The 24,998-nt window shown below is 36.0% G+C and overlaps 2 protein-coding genes, 1 long non-coding RNA gene and 1 pseudogene across 3 annotated transcripts; 1 reads left to right on the top strand and 3 right to left on the bottom strand.

The window, feature by feature from the left end:
- Positions 1 to 5,740: 5,740 nt before the first annotated feature.
- On the bottom strand, positions 5,741 to 15,066 carry LOC145219339 (uncharacterized). The gene is made up of 2 exons (XM_080086713.1): positions 13,461 to 15,066; positions 5,741 to 6,816 (listed from the first exon to the last, which is right to left on the bottom strand). Exons 1-2 carry the CDS (start codon positions 14,233 to 14,235, stop codon positions 6,041 to 6,043), a joined length of 1,551 nt encoding a protein of 516 aa, XP_079942839.1. The 5' UTR covers positions 14,236 to 15,066; the 3' UTR covers positions 5,741 to 6,040.
- LOC145217373 (uncharacterized) lies at positions 8,671 to 10,245 on the bottom strand. The gene has a single exon (XM_080084637.1). It carries the CDS (start codon positions 9,930 to 9,932, stop codon positions 9,264 to 9,266), a length of 669 nt encoding a protein of 222 aa, XP_079940763.1. The 5' UTR covers positions 9,933 to 10,245; the 3' UTR covers positions 8,671 to 9,263.
- A 1,152-nt stretch (positions 15,067 to 16,218) lies between the features above and the next one.
- Positions 16,219 to 17,519, bottom strand: LOC145217408 (uncharacterized). The gene is made up of 2 exons (XR_013857391.1): positions 16,754 to 17,519; positions 16,219 to 16,477 (listed from the first exon to the last, which is right to left on the bottom strand). It is a non-coding gene; the product is annotated as an uncharacterized LOC145217408 (long non-coding RNA).
- A 911-nt stretch (positions 17,520 to 18,430) lies between these two features.
- Positions 18,431 to 20,126, top strand: LOC145217396 (dihydrofolate reductase-like; annotated as a pseudogene).
- Positions 20,127 to 24,998: the final 4,872 nt, after the last annotated feature.

Below are 24,998 nucleotides of genomic sequence, written 5' to 3'. Positions count from 1 at the left end.
ATGTTACGCTTGTTCAAATATGCTTAATACATCAGGTTTGAGTGAGTTCAGAACCTCTAGCCCAGTCGTCTTCAACCTGTGGGTCGCGACCGCAAGTGGGGTCGCCTAAACTTTTTCTGGGGTCGCTATAAATTTAACTTTTGGGCGTTTAAATTTACCGCCACAAAATCATACATTTTTGTTCTAATTGGCAACTTTTGCAGTACAGCTTGGTACCTCGTGTCACAATCTAATCATTGTAATGCAACACAATTTGTCCAACCCATTGTTACGCGATAAAGCCCCATGAATTGTGTCCAAAATAATACAGCGGGTACAGGGAAAAATATAAATTTTACTGTTTTCTACAAACTGGTGAGCTTTAACGCAAATTAGATTGGCCAAATTGAATGAAACTTTTGGGTTCTAACATTTGAGCGCAATGATGCACCCTGAATGCTCATCTTTAAAGTCCACTTAAAAATTAAGCGGGCAAATATACATGAAAATAATTTCAGTTTCGGCATTACTTCACTTTCTCCCTATCGGAAAAAATGGGGTCGCATATAAATGCTGATTTAATTTTCTTTTAAATTGGGGTTGTAAAAAAGGTTGAAGACCACTGCTCTAGCCCTTCCCAATTGAAGCATTTTAATTATGTTGAGGTCAAAGCGAAGTAAACAGATCCTCAACGTATGGTTTGTTCTTACGCTTAGTCACATCACGTTTTGCTATGCAACCGTGCAAAATGTAAAGAATGCAATGACTCATGCTAAAACAAACGTGCCAGTCAACAACATCTGCCAATTTCCGCTTGCCGAAACAGAAAGTGACACAAGTCGTGTGAAATTGTTTGGACAACGGTAAACTTGACGCAATTCTCTAAATATGATACACGTTAATGCGTCCAAATATATTGGTTTATATCCTGAAGTTTGCACTGTTAGATATTAAAAAGTTTTTCGTTTTTTTTAAATGACATTAAGTACTTCTTGGTTGTGGTACTTCATTTTTTTAATTAAATATGTTTGCTGATTATATACGCATTTCGTGGTACTTAGGTGATGCTCTTTATCTGTTGGTTTAGGTTTTATTTCACTTTTCGCCCCACGTTTTTGTTCAATTAGTACATAATTTAAAAGAAGTCATTTATACATGAACCCAACCAGAGTTGTAAACGGGCTTGAAATTGAACCCAAATCATTTTAAAGTTTGAGTGACAGGCCTTAACATTGAAGCTTTAGGAAAGACAAGACAAAAAAAACACAATAGACAATTAGTCTTAAACAAGGTGTTTTAGTGCGGTTTGGCATTAGGTCAGGTCCAAAAACTGATTACTTGGCTAGTTAAATTTGTTCAAAAAGTAAATAAATACTGTCACAGAGTCAGGCCCGAATCGAGCCCGGTTTTTGACAAAAACTAAGCCCGAACCCGACCCGAACCCAAAACTGGCCCGAAAAGCCCGGCCAACCCGAAAAGACAACTCTGAGCCAAACTAGGTCCACATCTAAATCCAAATTTGACTGTAGTTATGCACAAAATGGGGTCTTTGAAAGGCGTTATGCCCAACCTTTGACCCGTTTTTTTGGTTTTCACGACCAGCAGAACAGCGCAACAAATACAGTTTTACAAAAATATGAGTGTGTCACCGTGAAAAAATAATGTCAACAAAAATGCAAACTACAAGAATTTATTTTCAGTTAGATTATTTAAATTTGGGACATTGAAACTAAGCGTTTTCGCAAAAGCCGAATTTGAAAATGCTTAGGTAAAGATTAGAAGTAACGTATCATAAATTGCAGACTCATTAAACATGCGACTTCCAACAAATTTCATTTTGTAACTCGTATCACACATCCTCAATTTGCTACTTTTAGATACTGTGCTTCAATTAAATCCAATAAAATAAAAACCTTTGAAACAAACAGTTTATTCTCCTTGCAAAGCTGTACAGCGGAAAAATGCTTGTCACCAAATTATAAAATGTTACCATATTTATATACAATTACACTTTGCACTTTTCTTCTTTTGTAGTTTTTCTTACAAACAGGTTCTTACTTCCTACAGGGTAGAAGTTTGCAACCTTGGCACGCGTCTCACTGATAAAACGTGAGCTGATTATTTATGGCACGCCAAGCGTCAAAGTTCACATTCCATTGTTGTATTTAAATTTAATTAAAAACGTTACCATCCATTAATTGCACCCTTCACTATTTTACGTTTCACCAAAAATTAGTGAGGAGCCTTCCATTAGTGAATTAATGGCATAGTCTTAATGACACAATTAGCATTTCACTGATAAGTAGCTGTTGCATTTGCACAAATTGCTTAACTAACGACGATAAAAACCACAGAAAGTAGCTACTGACATTTGACAAAATCTGATTGAAACAGGTTCAGGTGTGCAACCATGTCTTTAGTAATCCGAGTCAGTCTGGTAACGAAAGGTATTTGAAACATAACAAATGTTTAACTTGACTAGATGAAAATTTACTTGTAAAATCATTGGCGTCATCAAAGTTCCGATAAATAGCCCTATAAATTCGCTTCGCCAATCGTTCACTCTAAACAAGCTGTAACTGTTAAACTTAAAGATTCTGGACAAACACCTTGTTTGTTATCTTAAGAATTTGATCTAACTTAATAACCGTCTCATTATTTTGTTTTGCTAAAATGGTTTTCGAACTGTGGTACGCGTACTCCTGATGTAAAGAACATGTCAGTGATTCTTAACCTAAAAATAACAAAAAAAGGGGAAAACAAAATTTTTCAGGGCTAACTTTTGTTATTATGTTGTAGTAATGATAATTTTATTGACACCATGACGTCATAGTTTTATATCACTTGGTCACCCAAGACCTGCCAACTATTATAGGAATTCCCATAATAAATGACGAGGCGTACAAGAGATTTTAAGGCGCACCACGTAATCCTGTATATTTTAGATGCACCGCAATCGGCCCAGTTATTACTTGAACAGCCAAAAATATTTGCACAAACGCGAAACTTTACGTAACACTGTCTCGATGTTTTAAATTATTTTTTTAGCAGTTACGCTGCGGCTGTTTTATTTCAAGTTGGTTACGCTATTTTGCTACGATATACAGTAGTTTAATTGTATATTTGTCAGCAATAGCGTGCCAATACGTTTACAGTTCCAAGATAAGATTACATGTGTTTTTTGATCCCCGTGGTTTCCATAAACTCGTCAAAAGATAAACTGTATATCACCGAACCTACGTTAAATACAGGGACTAAATTGTCGTTGTTGACACGGCTACCGCACTAAGAGCTTACTGCGTATTTTACGAAAACAATTAGCGACGATATGCTACGGCTGGAGATACTTTTTCGGACAGAAGTTGTATCTATTTTAAAATCCATTTAGGGCATTGATATTACGGTTATAGAAAGCTATTTATCAAAATTAAATCTTGTTGAGCTTTAACTTTACGTTTAGGAAAATTTTTATTTTTATTTTCAGAAATTGTGGTAAAATTGTCGTTTTTCATGTCCACCTAACAACTTACAATTTTTATGTCAACAATGTTTAATTGAATGAAACTGGAAAAATCTGTCTGGTACACAAGATTCGATTTATCGAAAGATTATGAAAGTGAAGGGAGTGCAAAAGTTTTCTCCACACAAGCGGTTAAAATCTTGAAACAAACAACTCATCAGAACGAATGGCAAACCATTGAATTTTCTTCCACATATATGAGTGAGTCACAATCTTGGTATTTTGCAACAGAATTTAATTAATTTTCGGTTATTTTAGTGCTATCACTATTCTTAGTGAGGTTACCAATTGGTGGTTCAAATCCCTGATGACTTCATAGTGATTAAAATGTAACAACCTTGTTCGCCTAATTTTCCACGATCTGATGCATTAAAACACCCGATCCGTCTACTTTTAGGCGCTTTAAACTGTCGAATTCTGGATAATCCTGGGCCATTATGCTGTCGTATTATATTCCATGTTATGGATTCTGCGCTTTAAGCGACATGGTATGCTATTGATATCACAAACAGCTTTGGGGTTACCCTATGTGTTGTTTTCGTCGGTTGTGGCTGTTTGTTGACAAATTAAATCAGCTGAACTGAACCTTAAAGTGCGGTAGGAAGTTGGAACTTAGAACACTGGCTTTAATTTATGGAGTTTTTTTTCCTAAAATTGGTGGTAAGTTTAACTTAATTAAGTATTTTGTACAAAATAGAAAAACATTTTAATATAGAAAGACATATCACAACTTTGTCTGACTGGCCTGAGGACATTAACTGGGTTCACACACGGGTAAGTAGATTTTCACTGAAGCAGCATAGTTTTACGAGTTTGTCAGCCTCAAAAGTGACAAGCATCTGTGCCCCTGTAGGGTCCTGGTGTGTATTTGATTTGGACAAAAACATCAAGGTGTTGAAAGTTTAAACTCATATGGGCAACACTTTCATCGATTATACAGATGGTATATTTTTGATTAAAGAAAGGTCCTAATTGTTTCAGAAAAAAATGCAACCCGGACAAGTCTGGAAATGTTTGGGCGGTGGTGAAAATTGGAATGTTGAAACCAATACACTATGGGACAAGTGACAGAGAAACAGATTCGGTGAACCACAGATGATTGTGTGAGAAGTAAACAGTTGATCTAAAGAACTTAAGGCAGATTAGTATAGCATGACTTTGATATTTGGCGTAGAGGTAGCATGCCGAGTTTTATTGACTGATTTTATTTGGTTGCCCCCAGCACTTGTAATATTAATGACTGGTAAAAACACTAAAATTGGTTCAAAATTGTTTGCGATTTTGAATATATATTGCATGTTTTGTTAAGTTAATAGTGAATTGAAATTTATTATTATATTGTGCAATTGCAGCTAATTTAAAGCATGCTTTAGTGTTCAAAAGAAGCAAATGACACAACGGCTATAGACTGAAGAGTAGACCAGGTAGATATATAGCCTATACAATTAGCACAAAATAGCTTACATAGTTTAACATAAATCAATTGTGTTTGTTCAAATTAATATTGCACTACTGCTACTAAAATAAGCTCTACTTTCACAGTTAGATTTACTTAGCAGATATGTGCAATTGTCAACAAAATGTTTGTTTAAAATGTTGCAGATAGTTTAGTTTGCAGCTCAGCTATTTTTATATTATGGCCTATGCATAGCAGTACTGTTATATAGTCTAATGGTAGCAAGAAAGCCTTTTTAGCAATTAACCATTTGGTTTTCAAGTAAAGATTGCAAAAATTGCATTTAATTAACTGTAAAGTTTCAAACTAGATTTGTCCCAGATAACATATATTTGTTGGCAAAACGTTGGGTGAACATCAAATTTTAATCGGGCCAACTAGTCGGGTCACCGTTGGGTAAACGTCTAAACGCTCTCTAAGGAAATTAAACATATAATTGTTGTAAAAAAGATTATCCTGCATCTACATAGAGAGTTCACAAAATGTAGTTCGCGGTCGCGTGGGTTCTTCAAGGTACTGCGAATGCTACTCTCACGAATTTCCAATAGGTTTGCGCTATGAGCCACAATAAGTTTATAGTTCGAACTGCTGCCTCAAGATTCCTTGGAGATAAATTTCAGAAAACACCACTTGTGTAATCCTTTGACTACATTGTTGGTTTGTTTGGTTATAAGCGACAGAAACATTTCAAGAAGTTTTATTCAAATAAGAATCGCCATTAAAGAGAATACAGCAATTAGTAAAAAAGTATATAAGAATTTAAAACCTATTTTAAATATTTAATACTATGTTTAATATTTCACAAACACGGTTAAGTATTACCTTCAATGTACGAGGCTGTGCTTTCTTTGTGAAAAAAACAAAACAAAACGGCGGGTATTAGCATGCTGCCGCTACAAAAGATATGATTTCACATACATACTCAAATCATTTGCGTTTACTTTGTGACTCTGTGTGGTATATGATGTTTTACATTGTTAGGCCACCAAAGCTGTACAAATAGGTGTTTTTTCAGTCGAAGCAAATATTTTTGCGAAGATCAAATCGGTAAATTTTCAGTTTATTGTGAGTCAACAAGTGTCTTTTCAAACTTGAAATGACTTTGAATCTTTTTCCGCAACCAAAATATCAATGGGTTTTTGTTTTGTATGAAGTAACACGTGGGTTTTCAAATGTCCGCTTTGGGTAAATCGTTTGTCACAAGTATCACATCGATGTGGTTTCTCTCCAGTGTGGATCAACATGTGTGTTTTGAAATATCCACTTCGAGAAAACCTTTTCTCACAAACATTACATCGAAGAGGTTTCTCGTTAGTGTGAATTAACATGTGGGTTTTCAAATTTCCGCTTTGGGAAAATCGTTTATCACAAATATCACATCGATGGGGTTTATCCATAGTGTGCGTCAACATGTGTCTTTTCAAATTTGAATTGATACTGAATTTCTTTTCACAAACTTCACATTGATGAGATTTCTTTTTAGTGTGGGTCAACATGTGTCTGTTTAAACTTCCACTGTCAGCAAATCTTTTTTCACAAACGTAACATCGATTGGGTTTGTTCTTAGTGTGCGTCAACATGTGCCTTTTCAAATTTGAATTGATACTGAAACTCTTTTCACAAACAACACATCGATGTGGTTTCTCTTTATTGTGAATCAACATGTGTCTTTTCAAATCTCCACCACGAGCAAAGCCCTTTTCACAAACATCACATCGATTAGATTTTTCTTTGGTGTGAGTCAACATATGTATTTTTAAATTTCCACTTTGGACAAAAGTTTTTTCACAAACATCACATCGATGATGTTTTTTAGTAGTGGGTGTCAGCATATGTCGTTTTGCATTTCCACGTTCCATCACTTAACTCGAAGTCGAAATCCTGTGATTTCATTTAGTCAATATAGTTGTTCAGATATTATAAAGAAAAGTTTTATCTGACTTTCGAATACTATGTTTTGACCTGAAACAATATGTTAGCTTTGTCATTCAACCCATTTGAAACCATGAAATATTATTTTAAAATTGTTTTGCATAATTTTAGTTAAACAAACTTACCACCACTGCTTTAGTGTGGAGACCAAAGTGTTAAAAATGCTGCAATGTGTAAATGTGCACATAAAATAAATTGTATGCCATCCCAATAAAGAAACGAAACTTTTGTGGACATTTCTGGACTTGCTTTGTTGGTAACATTACAAAGTTAACAGAACCAAACATAAGATTTTGAAACAGAACAAACACTTTTGATTACGCATAGTCTAATTTTCCACTGTGTTCAGTGTTGCCGCTAACTGGCATTAACTTGCTTCGCAATGCTGCAGTCAGCTGTGCAATAATTTTCTTTTCCAGCGTGTACGATTGCAACCGTCATTCATAATGGTCATAAACTGGGCCTGGGGACTGGTAACTGCTTAGTCCAAATGCTTAAACCTGTACTTTAAGATATGCGAAAAATCATTTCAATTAGCCAGGTACTAACACACCGGTGAAAACACTTTTCGCAATTTTTATTACCTTTTCTGGAAAATGTTACAAGTAATATTAACAAGTACACACTCAACTTAACCTCAACAAAACGCTTGTGAAATATTAAACATGTGTGCTATAAACAATAAAGAATCGTCCTAACAAATCAATTCATCTTTTCATTGGCTTTACCTCGCTACTGAAAATCCCTCAACTGGGCTGCTGTTTCCAGTTGCCTCGCTTACACGAAGTAATTCAAGCAGTCATCGGTTGTGCAGCTGCGTCCTCCGACGTTTGCACGTTTTTTTGTATTACAGGAAGCAATTGAATAGGTTGACTCAGGGCATACAAACAGGGACAAATGGTTTATGTTGCGTTTTTTCAATAGAACGTTTGGCAGCGTATGCTTTGACTGCTTTTTGAATGGCAATTTCGGTGTCAACTATGCGTGATGTTACACACTCATTCAGCTACAGTGACGCGTGTGAGCACTTTGCATGTGGTTGTACACAACAGTGGGACGAAGCGTTTTTCTGAATAAGGAAACGAAATTGCACAAAGTGCCAGTTAACACCCCATATTGCGTGATGCAAGCCAACAAGTAGTTTACACCTCGTTTTCTCTCTGAGTTAACTATTTGATTATATTTATTCGTTTTTACATGATGCAAAATTAATTTTCAAACGTTTTTGCTTTGTGTGTTACGAAAAAGTCATTTACTCGTCATCACCAAACTGCTAAGGAGAAGTTTACAAATCGGAGAACCAGAGAATCCTCAGCCGCAGTTCATTTGCCTTTTATTAATGCAGAAAAATTAAGGGTTGAAAAGTGTGGCTTCTAGGATATGTTCTTACGAGCGGAACCACGAATCTTAAGTATATTTCCAACGCAAAGAAAATCTGCTTGAAGCTATAACATACTTTATAACACTGATGATGCGACATTGTCCAGCATAAAAGAAAAAAATCAGAAATTTTCCACATAGAAATTTGTTGTCTGACGACGTAACAAACCACAACTCGCTACAACTTTCATCAAACCTAAATCATTATCGTTGATAGTGGAGTGGGTGCGAGAATCCATCCACCGCCAGCAGCTATTACGTCACAGTAAACCTAACTACAATAAAAACGTGATTTAGGGAAATGAGTGGTAAGTGGTTAAGGCCATTTCTGAAGCCTTCAAAAACGGACAAATCTTAGAAACAACGACGGCCTTGCAACCCTGTCTTTAGCGCACTGACGAGACCATGGTGAAGTATTTATATTTTATGCAAAGTAAGAAATTCAACGTCCACACGCTTGTTTTTAGGTAATTGTATTCAATTATTTGTATCTCAAGAACTTTTTAAAAAGATTCATCCAACAAAAAACTTGTGCAACTGTTATCTTACAATGGAATTGGATACGAAACTTGGCGAGTACTTTGACTGAATGCTGACAATTCATCCATTGCAATATAGGAAAGCTCAAACACAAAGTGAACTATCTCATACTTATTGTTTAAACAGACGAAAATTTGTAGATTTTATCCCTTCATCAAACAACACGATGCACCTCAATTTTTAAGTCATGTTTGCTAAAAGGTTCGCTGTGCAACACTTACGAGATGTAAATTTCGCTGCGGATCCAATGATTGGAAACAGATGAAGACGTAGAGCTATAGGAAGTATCTCATAATATCCCATAGACTGGCACCTAATGTTCACATAATTTGCAGTGGATTCAAATGGCGTTTGTTCAACGTTAAATGACAACAAATCGCAATACTTAAATGGAGCTTCTCTTTAGTGGTTAATTTTCAAATCTCCACTATAAGCAAACTTTTTCACACAAACATCTTATCTATGAGGGTTCTCTTTAGTATGAATCAATATGTGTCTTTTCAAAGTACTACCACGAGCAAACCGTTTCTTACAAACATCACATTGATAAGGTTTTTCTTTAGTGTGAGTCAACATATGTCTTTTCAAATCTATACCACGAGCAAACCGTTTCTCACAAACATCACATCGATGAGATTTCTCTTTAGTATGAATTAGCATGTGTGTTTTTAAATTTCCATGCTGTGTAAATCCTTTATCACAAACATCACATCCATAAGGTTTCTCATTTGAATGAATCAACATGTGTTTTTTCAAATGTCCACCATGAGCAAACTTTTTTTCACAAACATCACATCGATGACGTTTCTCTTTAGTGTGAATCAAAATGTGTCTTTTCATATTTCCACAGTGTGTAAATCTTTTATTACAAAAATCACATCCATAAGGTTTCTCTTTGGTATGGGTCAACATATGTCTTGTCAAATCACCACTTTGGGCAAATCTTTTATCACATGTATCACATCGATGCGGTTTCGCGTTAGTGTGAGTCAGCATGTGTCTTTTTAAAATCCAACTCTGGGTGAAAGTTTTTTCACAAACATCACATCGCTGAAGTTTCTCAATGCTGTGTTTCGGCATATGTCGTTTTACGTTTCCTCCTTCCAAAAACCTTTGATTACACATATCAGTTTATTCCAAGCCCAAAACCGTTGATTTCATCTCTCTTTAAATTATTCAGTTTTTATAAATAAAAAATGTTTATGCTGTTTTACGACTTATGTGTTATAAGATGAAACAAGATAGACTTTTTTGTTCATCTAACAAATGTAAGCAATTGATCCGACCTTTCAACGTCATATACGCGCTGTCTCTACATCAGGGTAATGTCAGCTTCCCAACACAGTCGCTGTTATAACAACCCGAGAGTGAACATGAGGAAGACACTGGCGCGAAAACGAAGATAAAAACGTGGGTCAAAATCGTAGATTAACATAACAACTGATGTTCTAAAGTCAATTAGCTATCAGTCGCCTGGAACTGGTGAACAAAGTTTTTATCTACGTTTTTGAGCCAACGTCTTTCTGGTGTTTACTCTCAGGGTGTTAAAGACTGCATTGGATAGCTGACATTATCTTGGTGAAGCCTGATGTTCAAAGAAACGTGTTTGCAATATGCCTGGTGCTGGTAGTAACATTATATTCACTGAAACAAGTTGTTGGGATAGACACAATTGTTTTACACATTTTTAGCTATTCCAGCAGTTTTTATTTTAATATGCCGTCACTTCGATGTCCCATACGAGACATCTTCAGCAGGGTAATGACAAAAATTGAAATCTCAAAAGTGTTATATAACAAGGGCGGTACAACACACACAAAGGCGGTGGTAAAAACGCAATGGTCGATTGATAACCACATAACACCGAGCTCAATGGTGCAAAAGCGACAGATAAGTAATCGGCATTAGAACGTCCGTTTTAACGTTCATCGTGTTGGTGTGAAAATGTATGTTCCGCGACTCTAGAAAACCTCGCTTGTGGAAGTCAGTTTCACTCGCTAACACTATGGCAGCAGAAACGTTATTGGTGTGATTATGTAGCATGTTTTGCTAATGCCGATTTTTTTGCTTCTTTTTGGCCACAGTTTATTTTTGAGCTCGTTTTGTTTACCAATGATGCCGCTTGCACTGAGCCAGGAAATAGGTGTGGAGCTTGAAGTTTAGATCAAGGGTCCCGCGACAACTTGTTAATTGGCGCATAACGAGATTGATTATAATCAATTAAACTATTAAAAGCACAAAAATAATTAAAGCTCAAAGGGGGTTCGTAATTAGATAACAGTATCGAAATGGGACCCAAAAAGGCACAAACGTTGCACTCAGACCTACAAAAAGTTAGCTTGCTTTATTTTCCTGTCTTGTTTTGCGCTAAACAGATTTCGGGCGCTCATATCGCGCAGAAATAAGCGAGAGTTTGACTACCGTGCGTTTTTTCGCGTGTCAAGCAGCTTGAACCTGTGGTTCATGGTTCGTTGGCAAAAGTAAATGATGATTATCCATTTGCCTTAAATGTAATAATTTATGATACTGTAATGATTAACTTACATGTTGTGTTTGACAATTCAATTTAATGCGCTTAATTAGCTAGTGTTACAGCATGCTACTCAGCACTGGGGACTATTTGGTATAAACGCATGAATGCATGATAAGCATGCCACCAATCTAAGCAATAACATCCAATAAAATCCTGTATGATTACCAATGTACAAAACCACGTGATATAAAGCTATTTTGGTTTGAAATTATATAACAATACAGATTTAATGATTTATAGCCATAAACGGTTATGTGAGCTAAAAATGACGTCGAGCATTTCATTTAGAAAACTAAGGTGCTCGCCGACAATCGAAGTGCAAAATAAAGGGGTAACAAGGTAAGGATAGAGCACCAAGCATAGTGTCAATGCGTTTTGTCGGTCAGATATTAATTTGATCAAACTAATATTGTTGCGAAAACGAACATGAGGAAAAATTTTGAGCATCATGTTTAAACAGTTATTTTTTTATTGCACACACTTATATCTTTCAGTCCCTAATTATACAAACCCAAGCAGTTACTAGTGATAACCATTTGTAAAAGGTTATGTTGTTCAATATTTATGTACGTGTCTGACTACGTTACAGTTTTTTAATATAGTCTATTTATACTATAGTCCAGACCAGGGGCGGGCAACTTCTCCAGTCGGCGGGCCTGATATGGGAAAATAAAGTACTTGGCGGGCCGGATTCCCGAATCGATACATTAATCGCGTATTTATCCAGTGATTTAAAACGGATTTTTGACCACCTAAACCAGTGGTCTTAAACCATTTTAGCGAAATCGCCCCCTTGCTAGGGCACTGACTCAATATCGCCCCCCAATATATCGTTTTTTTTAAAGTTCTTGACTCTTGAGCATTTGCGTGCAATTATATTTACCCAGCACCAACGAATGCTTATGTTAACAGTTAAAACCCAATTTAATTGCTACAACAACACTGAGGGGCAATTTCACGCAATTCTAACGCATCCAAGCAATGTTTGTGACGTCATAGACAAGATAACATCATACGATTATAGCAGGTCACCATACATAGTGCATACACCAATTTAATGCATACACCACAGACTTAGATAGTTTTTTTTGCTTAGATAGTAACGGCGGGAAAGTTTTTTGCTATTGGGGAGCATTACTGTCCGTTACAACTATAACTTGACGTAGTATGCAAGTAGTGGGGGATTGCGGCAGACTGTGGCCGCGGGCCACATTACCACGTATGACCTGGAAACTGTCTGCGGGCCGGTCAAAATCCCGTCGCGGGCCGGATCCGGCCCGCGGGCCGTATGTTTCCCGCCCCTGGTCCAGACCATTACTAATTTCACATAATAATTTTAACGTTTTTTTACGAGTTTGGGCAGGTTCCATAAAAACCAACAAAAACGCACAGAATTGAACAGAAAGTAGTCAACACCTCATACCGATTCTTTAACTTGCCATAAACCGAAGGCGTATGAAGCGACAAGAACTTGCTTCACTGGAGACTATGTGCTAAAAGCTTCTCACTGTTTATCCCAGAATTTTCTGATACTAATGTGTTTCAATTTAATCTTGAATTTTCTATTTAGGTTTGTCTGTTTAAACATTTTACCCAATGTCAAACTAGAGTTAATTGGTTTAAACTGTTAAACACTCAACGCCTATAATATTTTAATAATTACTTAATCATGTCATGTAAATCATTGTCATATAAGAATATATATATATATATATAATTTGATTATTGCGGCCTGCTGAACCACCGTGTTACAAATTTTGAAAGTAATGTACATTATGTACAACGTGTTTATTGTTGTTCAATCCCAGTAAAAAGTCATTTTGAAATACGACCACTGAAAATACAAAACAGCACCAAACGAGAATTTTTTTTGCAATATTGTAAAGGCATTCCTAATTTAAAGCAATCGGATATTTCATTGACAGCTGCCAAATTTCCCACATAATTTATGCAAGATTTGAATGGTTTGGTGAACAACGTTAACTGTGCATAGGGTCACCTTTATTATTGTTGCTCTGTGAGATACATGTTTCTTTACACTGTTAGGAAACAAAATCCGTACAAAAAGGCAATGTTTTAGCCCAACTAAACATTTTAATGAACATCACACCGGTAAAGTTACATTTTCTGGTGAGTCAACATGTGTCTTTTCAAATTTCCAGAGTGGGTAAATGTTTTGTAACAAACATCGCATCGATGAGGTTTCTTTTTAGTGTGAATCAACATGTGTGTCTTCAAATTTCCATGTTGAGTGAATTTTTTACCACAAGTATCACATCGACATGGTCTCTCATTAGTGTGAATCAACATGTGTTTTTTCAAATCTCCACTACGAGCAAACCCTTTTTCACAAACATCACATCGAAAAGGTTTCTCTTTAGTGTGGGTCAACATGTGTGTTTTCAAATTTGAATTAATCCTGAATCTCTTTTCACAAACAACACATCGATAAGGTTTTTCGTTAGTGTGAGTCAACAAGTGTCTTTTTAAATTTCCACTCTGTGTAAATCGTGTATCACAAAGATCACATCGATAAGGTTTCTCATCTATGTGAACCAACATGTGTTTTTTCAAAACATCTTTACGCGAAAACCGTTTTTCACAAACGTCACACCGATGAGGTTTCTCATTGGTGTGTGTCACCATGTGTTGTTTCAATATTCCAAGCCGAATAAATGTCTTTCCACAAACATTACACTGATAAGGTTTTTCTATGGTGTGAGTCAACATGTGTCTTTTTAAAGTCGAACTCTGGGTAAAAGTTTTTTCACAAACATCACATCGCTGAAGTTTCTCAATGCTGTGATTCAGCATATGTCGTTTTACATTTCCACTTCCCAAAAACCTCTGATCACAAATATCAGCTTGATCCACGCCCATATCCGTTGATGTCATCTTTCTTTAAATTAGTTATTCAGGTGTTATAAAAAAATCGTTATGCTGATCTACGATTGATACGTTATAAGCTGAAAAAAGATAGACTTTTCGTTTGCCTGGCAAATGTAAACAAGTCATACGGTGTTTCGACCGCTTATACGGGGGTCTACACCAGGGTAACTTGAGCTACCCAAACAGTCGTTCTTATAGCACCCCGTGAGAAAACAAAAAAAGACACTGGCGCGAAAACGGCGATAATATGTTGATAAAACGTGGATAAAATTCCTAGTTAAGTGTTGTAAATGCGACCTATAGCTAATCGGCATTAGAACATCTGTTTTTATACTCATTTTGAACTGTAGGTACCTTGTAATACTGGTTCGTTTGTAATGTACGCTTAACAAACTGTATCAACCAGGGGTGTCGAAATTTCTGTATCCAAGAATAAAATATTCTCGTTTTTGTCTAGAAACTAACCAGCACATCCAGGTTCCTACGGTTGAAGTCCTACCACGGTTTAAACCAAAGCCTTTGTATATCAAAGTGCCGGACAGATCAATGAACGAGCGCCTGAAGAAACACCAAAAAGTAGTAGCAAAATGGGTTTCGTTGAAATCTTTTTTTTTTCGTTTCGGAACGTAGAAGCACAAATATATTTACATCATACTAATAATTTCAAACAACATGCGTGCTAAGGTGAAACATACTGGGCATTAACAAATTTTTGCTCATCCAGTAGTTTTTATAATAGTATGCCGACGTACCGATGTCCAATATTCGACACCTTCATCAGGGCAGTGACATAAATTATAAACTAAAAGTTGTTATATAGCAACAAGGGCGGTAAAACAAACACAAAATGCGGTGGTAGCTCAATGGTGCAAAAGCGACTGATAAGTTATCGGCATTAGAACGTCCGTTTTAACGTTTTTCATGTTGGTGTGAAAATGTATGTTCCGCGACTTTAGGAAACATCGCTGGTGGAAGTCGGTTCGATGAGGTTTTTCTTTGGTGTTCATCAACATGTGTGTTTTCAAATCTCTTCCACGAGCAAACCGCTTCTCACAAACATCACAAAGAACAGGTTTCTCTTTGGTGTGGGTCAACATGTGACTCTTCAAATTTGAAATGATACTGAAACTCTTTTCACAAGCAACACATCGATGAGGTTTCTCTTTAGTGTGAATCAACATGTGTGTTTTTAAATATCTACCGTGAGCATAATTTTTTTCACAAACATCACATTGATAAAGTTTCTCTTTAGTGTGAATCAACATGTGTGTTTTAAATTGGAAATGACACTGAATCTTTTTTTGCAAACATCGCATAGATACAAACGCGACAAAGGGCGTGGTGTACGTAATATCATGTGGAGAGTGCACTTAGATTAACGTCGACGAGATGGGGAGGTCTTTGAATACGCGCCGAAAAGAACATAAAAGGGATGCGGCCAAGAAAGATGCAAAAATCGGCATTAACACTTGTTGAACATACAATCTCACATCAACACGATAAACGTTAAAGGCCCGTTCACACCGGACGTAGCGTAGCGTAGCGAAGCGAAGTTGAGCGAAGGGGGTGTTCACACCGGACGTAGCGTAGCGAAGCGAAGTTGGGCGAACGGCCAACTTTTTTAGGAAACGTCGTATGCACAAAACAAAGTGTGCCAAATGAATAAATGCCATTGTATGTTTATTTGTAATAAATAACTTAAATCACATTTATTTAACTACTGTTGAATTAATTGACATTGTGACGTCATATTCCCTGTTCATATGTACATGTTTACTGTACAGTAACAAAATGTTTGAATCACCAAAATGATGAAGAAAACGTTTGTGATTTTTTTATTTGCTACTCATTGCTATATCCTGATTCTATATGTCATAATAACCAACTACTGTTTATTAAGTACAATTTCTGTCCTGTTCCCGATTGAAGACCTGGATTTTTATGCAAAACTTCATGGTAGCTATTTATTTTCAACATGAAAACATAATGAAATAGCCAGAAACATTTTATTGGGATCATAACTAACAACAAACCATTTGAAATACTGAATATTTTTTTGTTTTTTATTGGCATAGTAGTGGTCTGATGTTCCAAGTAGTGTTCTGATGTTTCAAAGCCAGTTCACTCCCAACATGGGCCTTGTTTTCAAAGCCAGTACACTCCCAACATCGGCCTTGTTTTCAAAGCCAGTACACTTAGTTTCATCTTCCTTGATCAAGTAATGACACTTCAGGATATTGAGTTACATCTAAATAACAACACTCTAGTTTTAATGAATATTTAAGTGTTAAAGATTATAGTGGTATAGTAGTAATACATATTAAAACTACTTTTTCATATTATTTTCTCCTACTGCACATGACAAACAAAACTTGGCCACAAAATTTACCAACATTTGATAGGACAGCATCTGAATGACAAGGCAAAAAGTATACTAATGCCAACATTTTAAAACATTGCAAAAGTTATACTGATAAGTGATACAGATATATATCAAACATGTTACTACAAAATACAAACTTACATATGGTATTGGTAAATCCAACCAAGTCAGACATGGGAATCCTTGGTCATAGGGAACCAGAAAGATACAGCTTACTTTACATACATTGAAACTAGTTTTTCCTAATTAAAAGAGGTTTTGTTTTGACAAAATACCTGGCTTATATTACAAATAAGTGTCTTTAATTTACCTGCTAAACAAAACATAAGTTTTCATAACTAAAATCACAGATATTTTTTCTTATAGCTGCAGGTCTGCTCACATACACAAATTAGTTAACTACAGTGACTATACGATCATTATTTACATTTTTACATATTTTTTACATTGACTGCGATTTGTTTTAAACACTTGCTTCATATTCAAAAAGAATTTTTATCTATTTAAAAAGATAAACTACTAGTTTTACATTTTTTAAAACAGCCAACTGTGCTTTTTCACTGACAAACAAAAACTCGTTACTTTTAAACCTTCATCCAGCCCACTGAACAGTTTTCGGCAAAGTTTCTAGCTAAAATTTACGACTGTACAGAAACCTTCGCCCAACTTCCTTTGTCATTATCCTGATGAAGGTGTCTGGTATGGGACATCAAAACGTCGGAATATTATAACAACTGCTGGAAGAGCTAAAAATTTCTTGATGCATTATGTCTGGCAGCAACAGTTTATTTCTCCTACATATTCCTTCCCCCAATGTAATAATAAAGAAGTATGAAGCATTAGGTTAACATAACATGTAAGCAACAAATTTCTTCAATCTCAACACTCAAATTTTACAATGCTTAAACAAGTTTGCAAACCTATAATGTTTTTTGAACAATGCACCGGCTTGCAAACAGAATCAACATTAATGTAATCAACAATCTGCAAATTAAAATGTGTAAGTCTGCCAGCACTATCTGGGTTCGCAAGTTACGGTCAGCTGTGCAACATTTTTTGTTTCCAGCGTGTCCGATTACAAACGTCATCTATATTTCAAATTGGCAAAACCAACTGTTCGGACAGATTTTCAATAGCTCTGGCAAAATTTATGTTTGTCTAATACGCTAATATAGACCCGCATGTGTAATGCGCAAAACACCTGTAACTTGAATATGAAGCAATATATCTCGCTGTAGTCAATGTAACCAACAAGTAAACACCAATCAAGTTTGCTTGTTTCTGGTTATTGCTAAGTAAGTTGAGTAAAGTAAGTAAAGTTAAAAAAATCAAAGCCTGTTGCCTATTGTAAACTCCATTTGAGTAAACATCGTTTCATTTAAAACGTGCATATATTTTTTGTGACACATTTGAGTTGAGACATCTAAATATTAGCAAGTATAGATAAGATTTAAAATTATTTGTTAGCTCTTTTTTGCAAATGATGCATTTTGCTTGTAGTGAGCCAGGAAATAGGTGGATGTGGAGCTTTACACTATACGTAGAGCACGCACAAACCTACAAAAGTTTTGATTGTGGTGCCATACTCGGCCAAACGTCTCAAATTATTTTCTCTGCATGATTTCGAATCCTTATGTAGTATGTTTTCAAAATTAATACACTGTTCACGTTGTGTGTTTGTATGAGTTGCACGAAAACACAAATAACGGCATACAGCAAAATTTATTGTTGTTTAAACCATGTAAGATTTCACCGGTCGACAGAAAACACCACAAAAACATGATCATTTGGTTTACCGATGAATTCTTGTTTAACCAAGTAAGATAAAACTGCTTAATTTGTAGTTTTCAAATAGCTCAAAAGTTTGGCAAGCCTGGTATTAGCAAGAACGAAATTAAATATGTAATTGCTGTGAAACAGATGATCATGCATATGAAAAACATCAGCGTTTACATTGTGACTGTGTGTGGTACATGATTTTTTTCACATTGTTTGGACACCAAGACCGAACAGGGGTGTTTTACAATCAAAGCAAATATTGTTACGAACATGAAATCGGTAAAGTTAGTGTTTATTGTTAGTCAATATGTGTCTTATTAAACTTGAAATGACACTGAATCTTTTTTCGCAAACATCACATCGATGAGGGTTCTCTTTAGTATGAATCAAGATGTGTCTTTTCAAAGCACTACCAAGAGCAAACCGTTTCTCATATGTTTTGCACTTTGTCGCTCCATAAGAATTTTGTCCTGCAAGTTATGTCATTTCCTGATGAAGACGTCTTGTATAGGACGTCGATTATACATTATATTTGAATAAACAAATTAGGAATAATTTGTTGTTGGAATCAAGTATTTTGGGCAACATGAAAAATATTGAAATTCACTGTTAGCTGCTTGTTGTAACAACTGGGGAATTGGAGTAAATGGCAGTTTACCTTGGAGGTTAAGAAAGGAAATGGCATGGTTCACCAAAGCATCAACTGGATCACCACCAGAGGGCAAGAAGAATGCTGTTGTAATGGGAAGAAAAAAATGGGATAGCATACCCAAGTCTTTTAAACCAGTGATTCTGCCGCGGCACACTAGTGTGCCGTGTGAGGTTTCCAAGTGTGCCCCGAAATCTTCTTGTTTTAAAGTGCAAACATTTCCTGGTGTTTTAAGACTTCACAATGAAAGACTAGTGTGTATGACAACGTTTCTAAGCTCATATTTTTGTTATTCGTTAATTGAAAGCATCCTTACTCATCACGATTAGGTTGAAAATTACCATTTGTAACAACTTTTGTTATGTTTACCTGCAAAGTGTGCCACGGCAACATATTGTAGTTCGTTAATGTGCCGCATGCATAAAAAGTTTAAGAACCACTGTTTTAAACCAGTGAAAAATCGATACAACATTGTTATGAGTCGGACACTACCTTTGAACACACCTGGAGCGGATGCCGTTGTTCGGTCATTTGAAGATTTAATTCAATTATTATCATGTGAACAATCGCAAAACAAGATACATGAAGTAATTAACCTTGGAGGTTTACAAAGTTATTGACATTTACAAAGTTATTCAAGAGTCTCCTTACTGTGGTAAAGTTTATCTTACAAGGGTCATGGCTGATTTCAAATGTGACACATTTTTTCCCAAGCTGGATGAAACGTTTAAGATGCTCCCAACAGATCAATTTGACAACGTGCCACAGGGTGTACATGAAAAAAACGGTATTAAGTGGAAAGTTGAAGTTTACCAAAAAAATAAACCCTCTTGAATTGATTGTCTAAATACCTAAATCTTTCATATGTGCTTTGAAGTTTATGTGTTACTAATTTTGTTGTGTCAATTATGTTGCCTACATTGTGATCACATATAGCTGCATTTTTTTCATGTACTTGGAGTACCAATATTCAGTTTGTTGTGCATTTTTTCGCAGGCCTGCTAGTTGTACATTGAAATACCTCAATTTAAGAAACTGCTGTTGTACATATGCTTACATTATAGTTTGTGACTATACGTAACAAAACAAGTTTGATGTAATTTTTCTATTGCATACAGTACAGAAATACTATAAAAAAAGATTATACATTCTATTTGAATAAGCTAACACCTAATTGGTCATGCCAAACATTATTGTAATTTTTAGTGGCAAACGTAAAAGTGGAAAAGACTTCATTGCTACGAAAGTATCCCACATTATTGGAACAGAAAGATGTGGTATAATTAGACTGTCAGCACTCCTAAAGTTTGAATTTGCCAAAGAAATGGGCTAAATTATGAAGAAATACTAAAGTCCAGTGAATACAAAAAGTTGTACAGGGAGAAAATGATAGCCTGGGGTAGGATATAAAAAACAATGACCCAGAGTATTTTTGCAAACTGGCAATTGCTCTTTTTTCAGCTAAACAGGTTTGGATTGTAACTGATGCTCCCCGAAAGTCAGATTTGACATTTTTTGAGAGGAACTTTCCCGACACAAAACTTTTTTTTGTTCGAATAACAGTAAGTGAAACAACACGGATTGCTAGGGGCTGGCAGTTTGTGACAGGAATTGATGATGCTGAATCTGATCTGGTGAGGGGCTTACCTGGAATGTCGTGATAAACAATGATGACAACTTGCGAGTACCAACGTTCAGTTTGACGTCCGTTTTTTCGCAGGCTTGCTAGTTGTACATTGAAATACCTCAATTTAAGAAACTGCCGTTGTACGTATGCTTACATTATAGTTTCTGACTATACGTAGCAAAACAAGTTTTATGTAAATTTTCGATTGAATACAGTACAGAAATAAATAAAATTAATCATAAAAAAAGATTATACATTCTATTTGAACAAGCTAACACCTAATTGGTCATGTCAAACATTATTGTAATTTTTAGTGGCAATCGTAAAAGTGGAAAAGTTGTTATGAAAAAAACGTTGTTATGCACACCAGTACTTCATCATGATTGCTATGACACCAGGAAGTGTTTGCACTTAAAAATAGGAAATATTTTGCGGCACACTTGTAAATCTCTCACAGCACACTACTGTGTTTGAGAATCACCAAAAACGGCAATTTGTAATTGCCAAATATCAAAACACTGGAAGGTTAGATTAGGCAGGTGAGTTTCGAACTGCTCTACACAGTTTTTGTGGTACTTAAGAGTATTATAACCATGTGTCAGACTTTCTGTACTCCTATTGTGTGGCAACAATGCGAACAAAACAGGAATACAAGCATTACAATATAGATTATGAAATCATAAACACTTAATACTGATCTCCTCGCTGTGCAGCTCAATCTGTGCACCGAGCGGGAAATTAATCTTGGCTTTATGGGCGCTATTATATGGTAAATACATGATATAAACCAAGTATTTTGAAACAAAAATAAGCTGGTAAATGGCGTCCGTTGGTTAAATAAGAATCTGCGTTGAAGCTGTCCTAGCAAATTGGTTGTGCACCCCTGCACTACGGTTTTATAAAGCATTGTTCGTAACCACAAACACAACGAAATTTCGTTGGCAGCAAAAACTTATTGCTTCATCTTTTTCATGTTTGTGTACAGATGCTAAAAATACAATGCTTCATTTTGATAAAAACTAAAGATTGCCGAAAGCAATCATGGACAAGTTGATTGTACTATTATTCGACCAAAGGTTGAAGAATATCGCAGTAGTTAGGCCGTAACTGATTTAGAGTTTACTTGAATTGATAGTTGTAGTTTTCATTGTTAGAGTTGTACTTAAACAAAAAAAAGCGATCGTCGTCAAGTATGTTAAGTATTAAGTTAAGTATCACTGGGAAAAGATACTGCTCAATCAATTAATTCGTTCCTGGCTTACCCAGGTCACCAAGAAAAAGTGCTCAAATGTCCGCTTTTTTACTGAATTTCTTATTTACCCAATAACAATGCTATACCTTTGAGAACAGGCAAATATACATCTTCAGCTGATTTTTTTGAAATACAGGTGGATTTTTAAATTTTTTGAAAACAAAAGCTTCCCGGCAGACACACGACGTCCTATCGACGTTGAATAGATGTCGAAATGATGTCGCTAGATCGTAGATCAGTTCAATCCATCAGTGTTTGTCAGTCAAAGTAAATATTTTCACGAACATAAATTCGGTACAGCTACTGTTTATTGTAAGTCAACATGTGTCGTTTCAAACTTGAAATGACATTGAATCTCTGTTAACAAACTTCACATGGATGGGGTTTCTTTTTAGTGTGAATCAATATGTGTGTTTTCGAATTTCCACTTTGGTAAATATTTTGTCACAATCATCAAATCGATGTGGCTTCTCGTTAGTATGTGGGTTAACACGCGTCTTTTCAAATTCGAAGTGATACTGAAACTCTTTTCACAAATAACACATGGATGTGGTTTCACTTTACTGTGAGTCAACATGTGTAATTTCAAATCCCCACCTTGGGCAAAACTTTTTTCATAAACATCACATCGATGCGTTTTTTTTTTGGTGTGAGTTAAGATGTGTGTTTTTAAATTTGAAATGACACTGAAATTCTTTTCACAAACATCACGTCGATGAAGTTTCTCTTTAGTGTGGGTCAACATGTGTCTTTTTAATTTTCCCATACGACCAAACTTTTTTCACGCATATTACATCGATGTGTTTTCTCTTTAGTATGGGTCAACATGTGTGTTTTCAAATTTCCACTTCAAACAAATCTTTTTTCACAAACGTTACATCGATGTGTTTTCTCTTTAGTATGGGTCAACATGTGTGTTTTCAAATTTCCACGTTGGGCAATTTTTTTATCACAAACGTCACATCGATGTGGTTTCTCTTTAGTGTGGGTCAACATATGTTTTTTCAAATCTCCACCACGAGCAAACTTTTTTTCACAAACATCACATCGATGAGGTTTTTCTTTGGTGTGAGTCGACGTGTGTCTTTTTAAGTTCGAACTCTTTAAAAGTTTTTTCACATAAATCACATCGATGCAGTTTCTCAATGCTGTGTTTCAGCATTTGTCATTTTACATTTCGATCTTCCAAAAACTTTTGATCACAAATATCCGCTTGATCCACGCCCAAATCCGTTGATGTCATCTTTCTTTAAATTAGTTTTTTAGGTATTACATATTTCAGGTATTTAATATGTTACGACCTGAAAAAAGATAGGCGTTTCTTTCGTCTGGCCAATGTAAACAATACATTCGACGTTTGGACGTCTTATACTGGGCGGCTACATCAGGGTAACGTTAGCTAGCCAACCAGTGGTTCTTATAACAGCAAGAGAGTGTACACGAAAAAGACAATGCCGCGAAAACGGCGATAATACGTTGATGAAAGCCTGGATCAAAATAGTTAAGTGCTGCAAATGCAACCGATAGCTAATCGGCATTAGAACATCAGTTTTTGTATTCATTTTGAACTATAGGTACCTTGTAATACCGGTTGGTTTGTGATGCACGCCAAACAATATCCAGGAATAAAATATTCTCGTTTTTGTCTACAAACAAACCAGCACACTCAGGTACCTACAGTGGAAGTTCCGCCACCGGAAAAACCAAAGACTGTGTATATCAAAGTGTCGGACAGATCAATGAACGGGCTTGAAGGAATATCAAAGAGACGTAGCAAGGTGGGATTCGTTGAAATCTTTGACACAAATTGAGTTGACCAAATTTGTTACGTTCCAGAACGTAGAAGCATAAATATATTTTCATCATGCTAAAAATTTCCAACAACATGCGTGCTAAGGTAAAACATACTACACATTAACAAATTTTTATCTCCTCCTGTAATTTTTGTTATAGTATGTCGACGTTTCGACATACGAGACACCTTCATTAGGGCAAAATGACATAACTTATAAACTGAAAGTTGTCATATAGCTCAATAGTGTAAAAGTCGTGTTGGTGTGAGAATGTATGTTCTACGACTCTAGGAAACCTCGCTTTCCCTCGCTAAAACCTTTGCAGCAGAAAAGGTAATGGTGTAAATATTTGACAGTAGCATGTTATGGACAGTAAAACGGCATTACGAAGGGTACACGAGGCCCTGCGGTTAAACGGCTACCCGAACTGAATAATCTTTTGTCACTTTGCCATACATCTAAGTTAACGGATTTAATCCGCCGCATGTTGACCGATTTTGGGGTCTCCGTAGGGATTTTTGTTTACACCATTCAAAACCCTACGTCAGATGCCCTCGCAAATCAAAGACACCGTAGATACAAACGCGACAAAGGGCGCGGTATATCCTGTGAAGAGTGCAATGAGATTTACGTCGACGAGATGGGGAGGTCTTTGAATACGTACCGAAAAGAACATGAAAGGGATGTGGCCAAGAAAGAAAAGATCGGCATTAGCACTTGTTGAACATACAATCTCACACCAACACGATGAACGTCAAAACGGACGATAAATTATCCGTCGCTTTTGCAGCATTGAGCTAGGTGTTATCACTCGACCATTGGTGCAGACTACGTTTTTTTACCACCGCGTATTGTGTGTGTTTTACCACCCTTGTTGCTATGTAACAACTTTGTGTCTCAATTTATGTCATTACCCTTATGATGGTGTCTCGTATGGAACATCAAAACGTCGGTATATTATAATAAAAACTGCTGGAAGAGATAAAAAATTCTTGATACATCATGCCTGGCAGCAACATTTCATATCTACTACACATTACTTCCCACAATGTAATTAAGACCGAAGTATGTAGCATTAGGTTAACATAACATGTAAGCAACTAATTTATATTCAGTCTCATGACTCAAATTTTATGTGTTTGAACCAGTGCTTCCCAACCTGTTCCAGCTCACGGCCCACTTTAAAAAAAAAATTTGGCGGACCGCTGTTTTATCACATTGCACTTTTGCCTCAAATTTACTTCCTGCCTTTTTTATGAAACCGTATTTGATGTATTCTGGGTCCA

This window comes from Phallusia mammillata, chromosome 3 (assembly GCF_965637545.1).
Source record: "Phallusia mammillata chromosome 3, kaPhaMamm4.hap1.1, whole genome shotgun sequence".
Taxonomy (NCBI): Eukaryota; Metazoa; Chordata; class Ascidiacea; order Phlebobranchia; family Ascidiidae; genus Phallusia; species Phallusia mammillata.
This window is presented reverse-complemented; position numbering and strand designations above follow the sequence as displayed.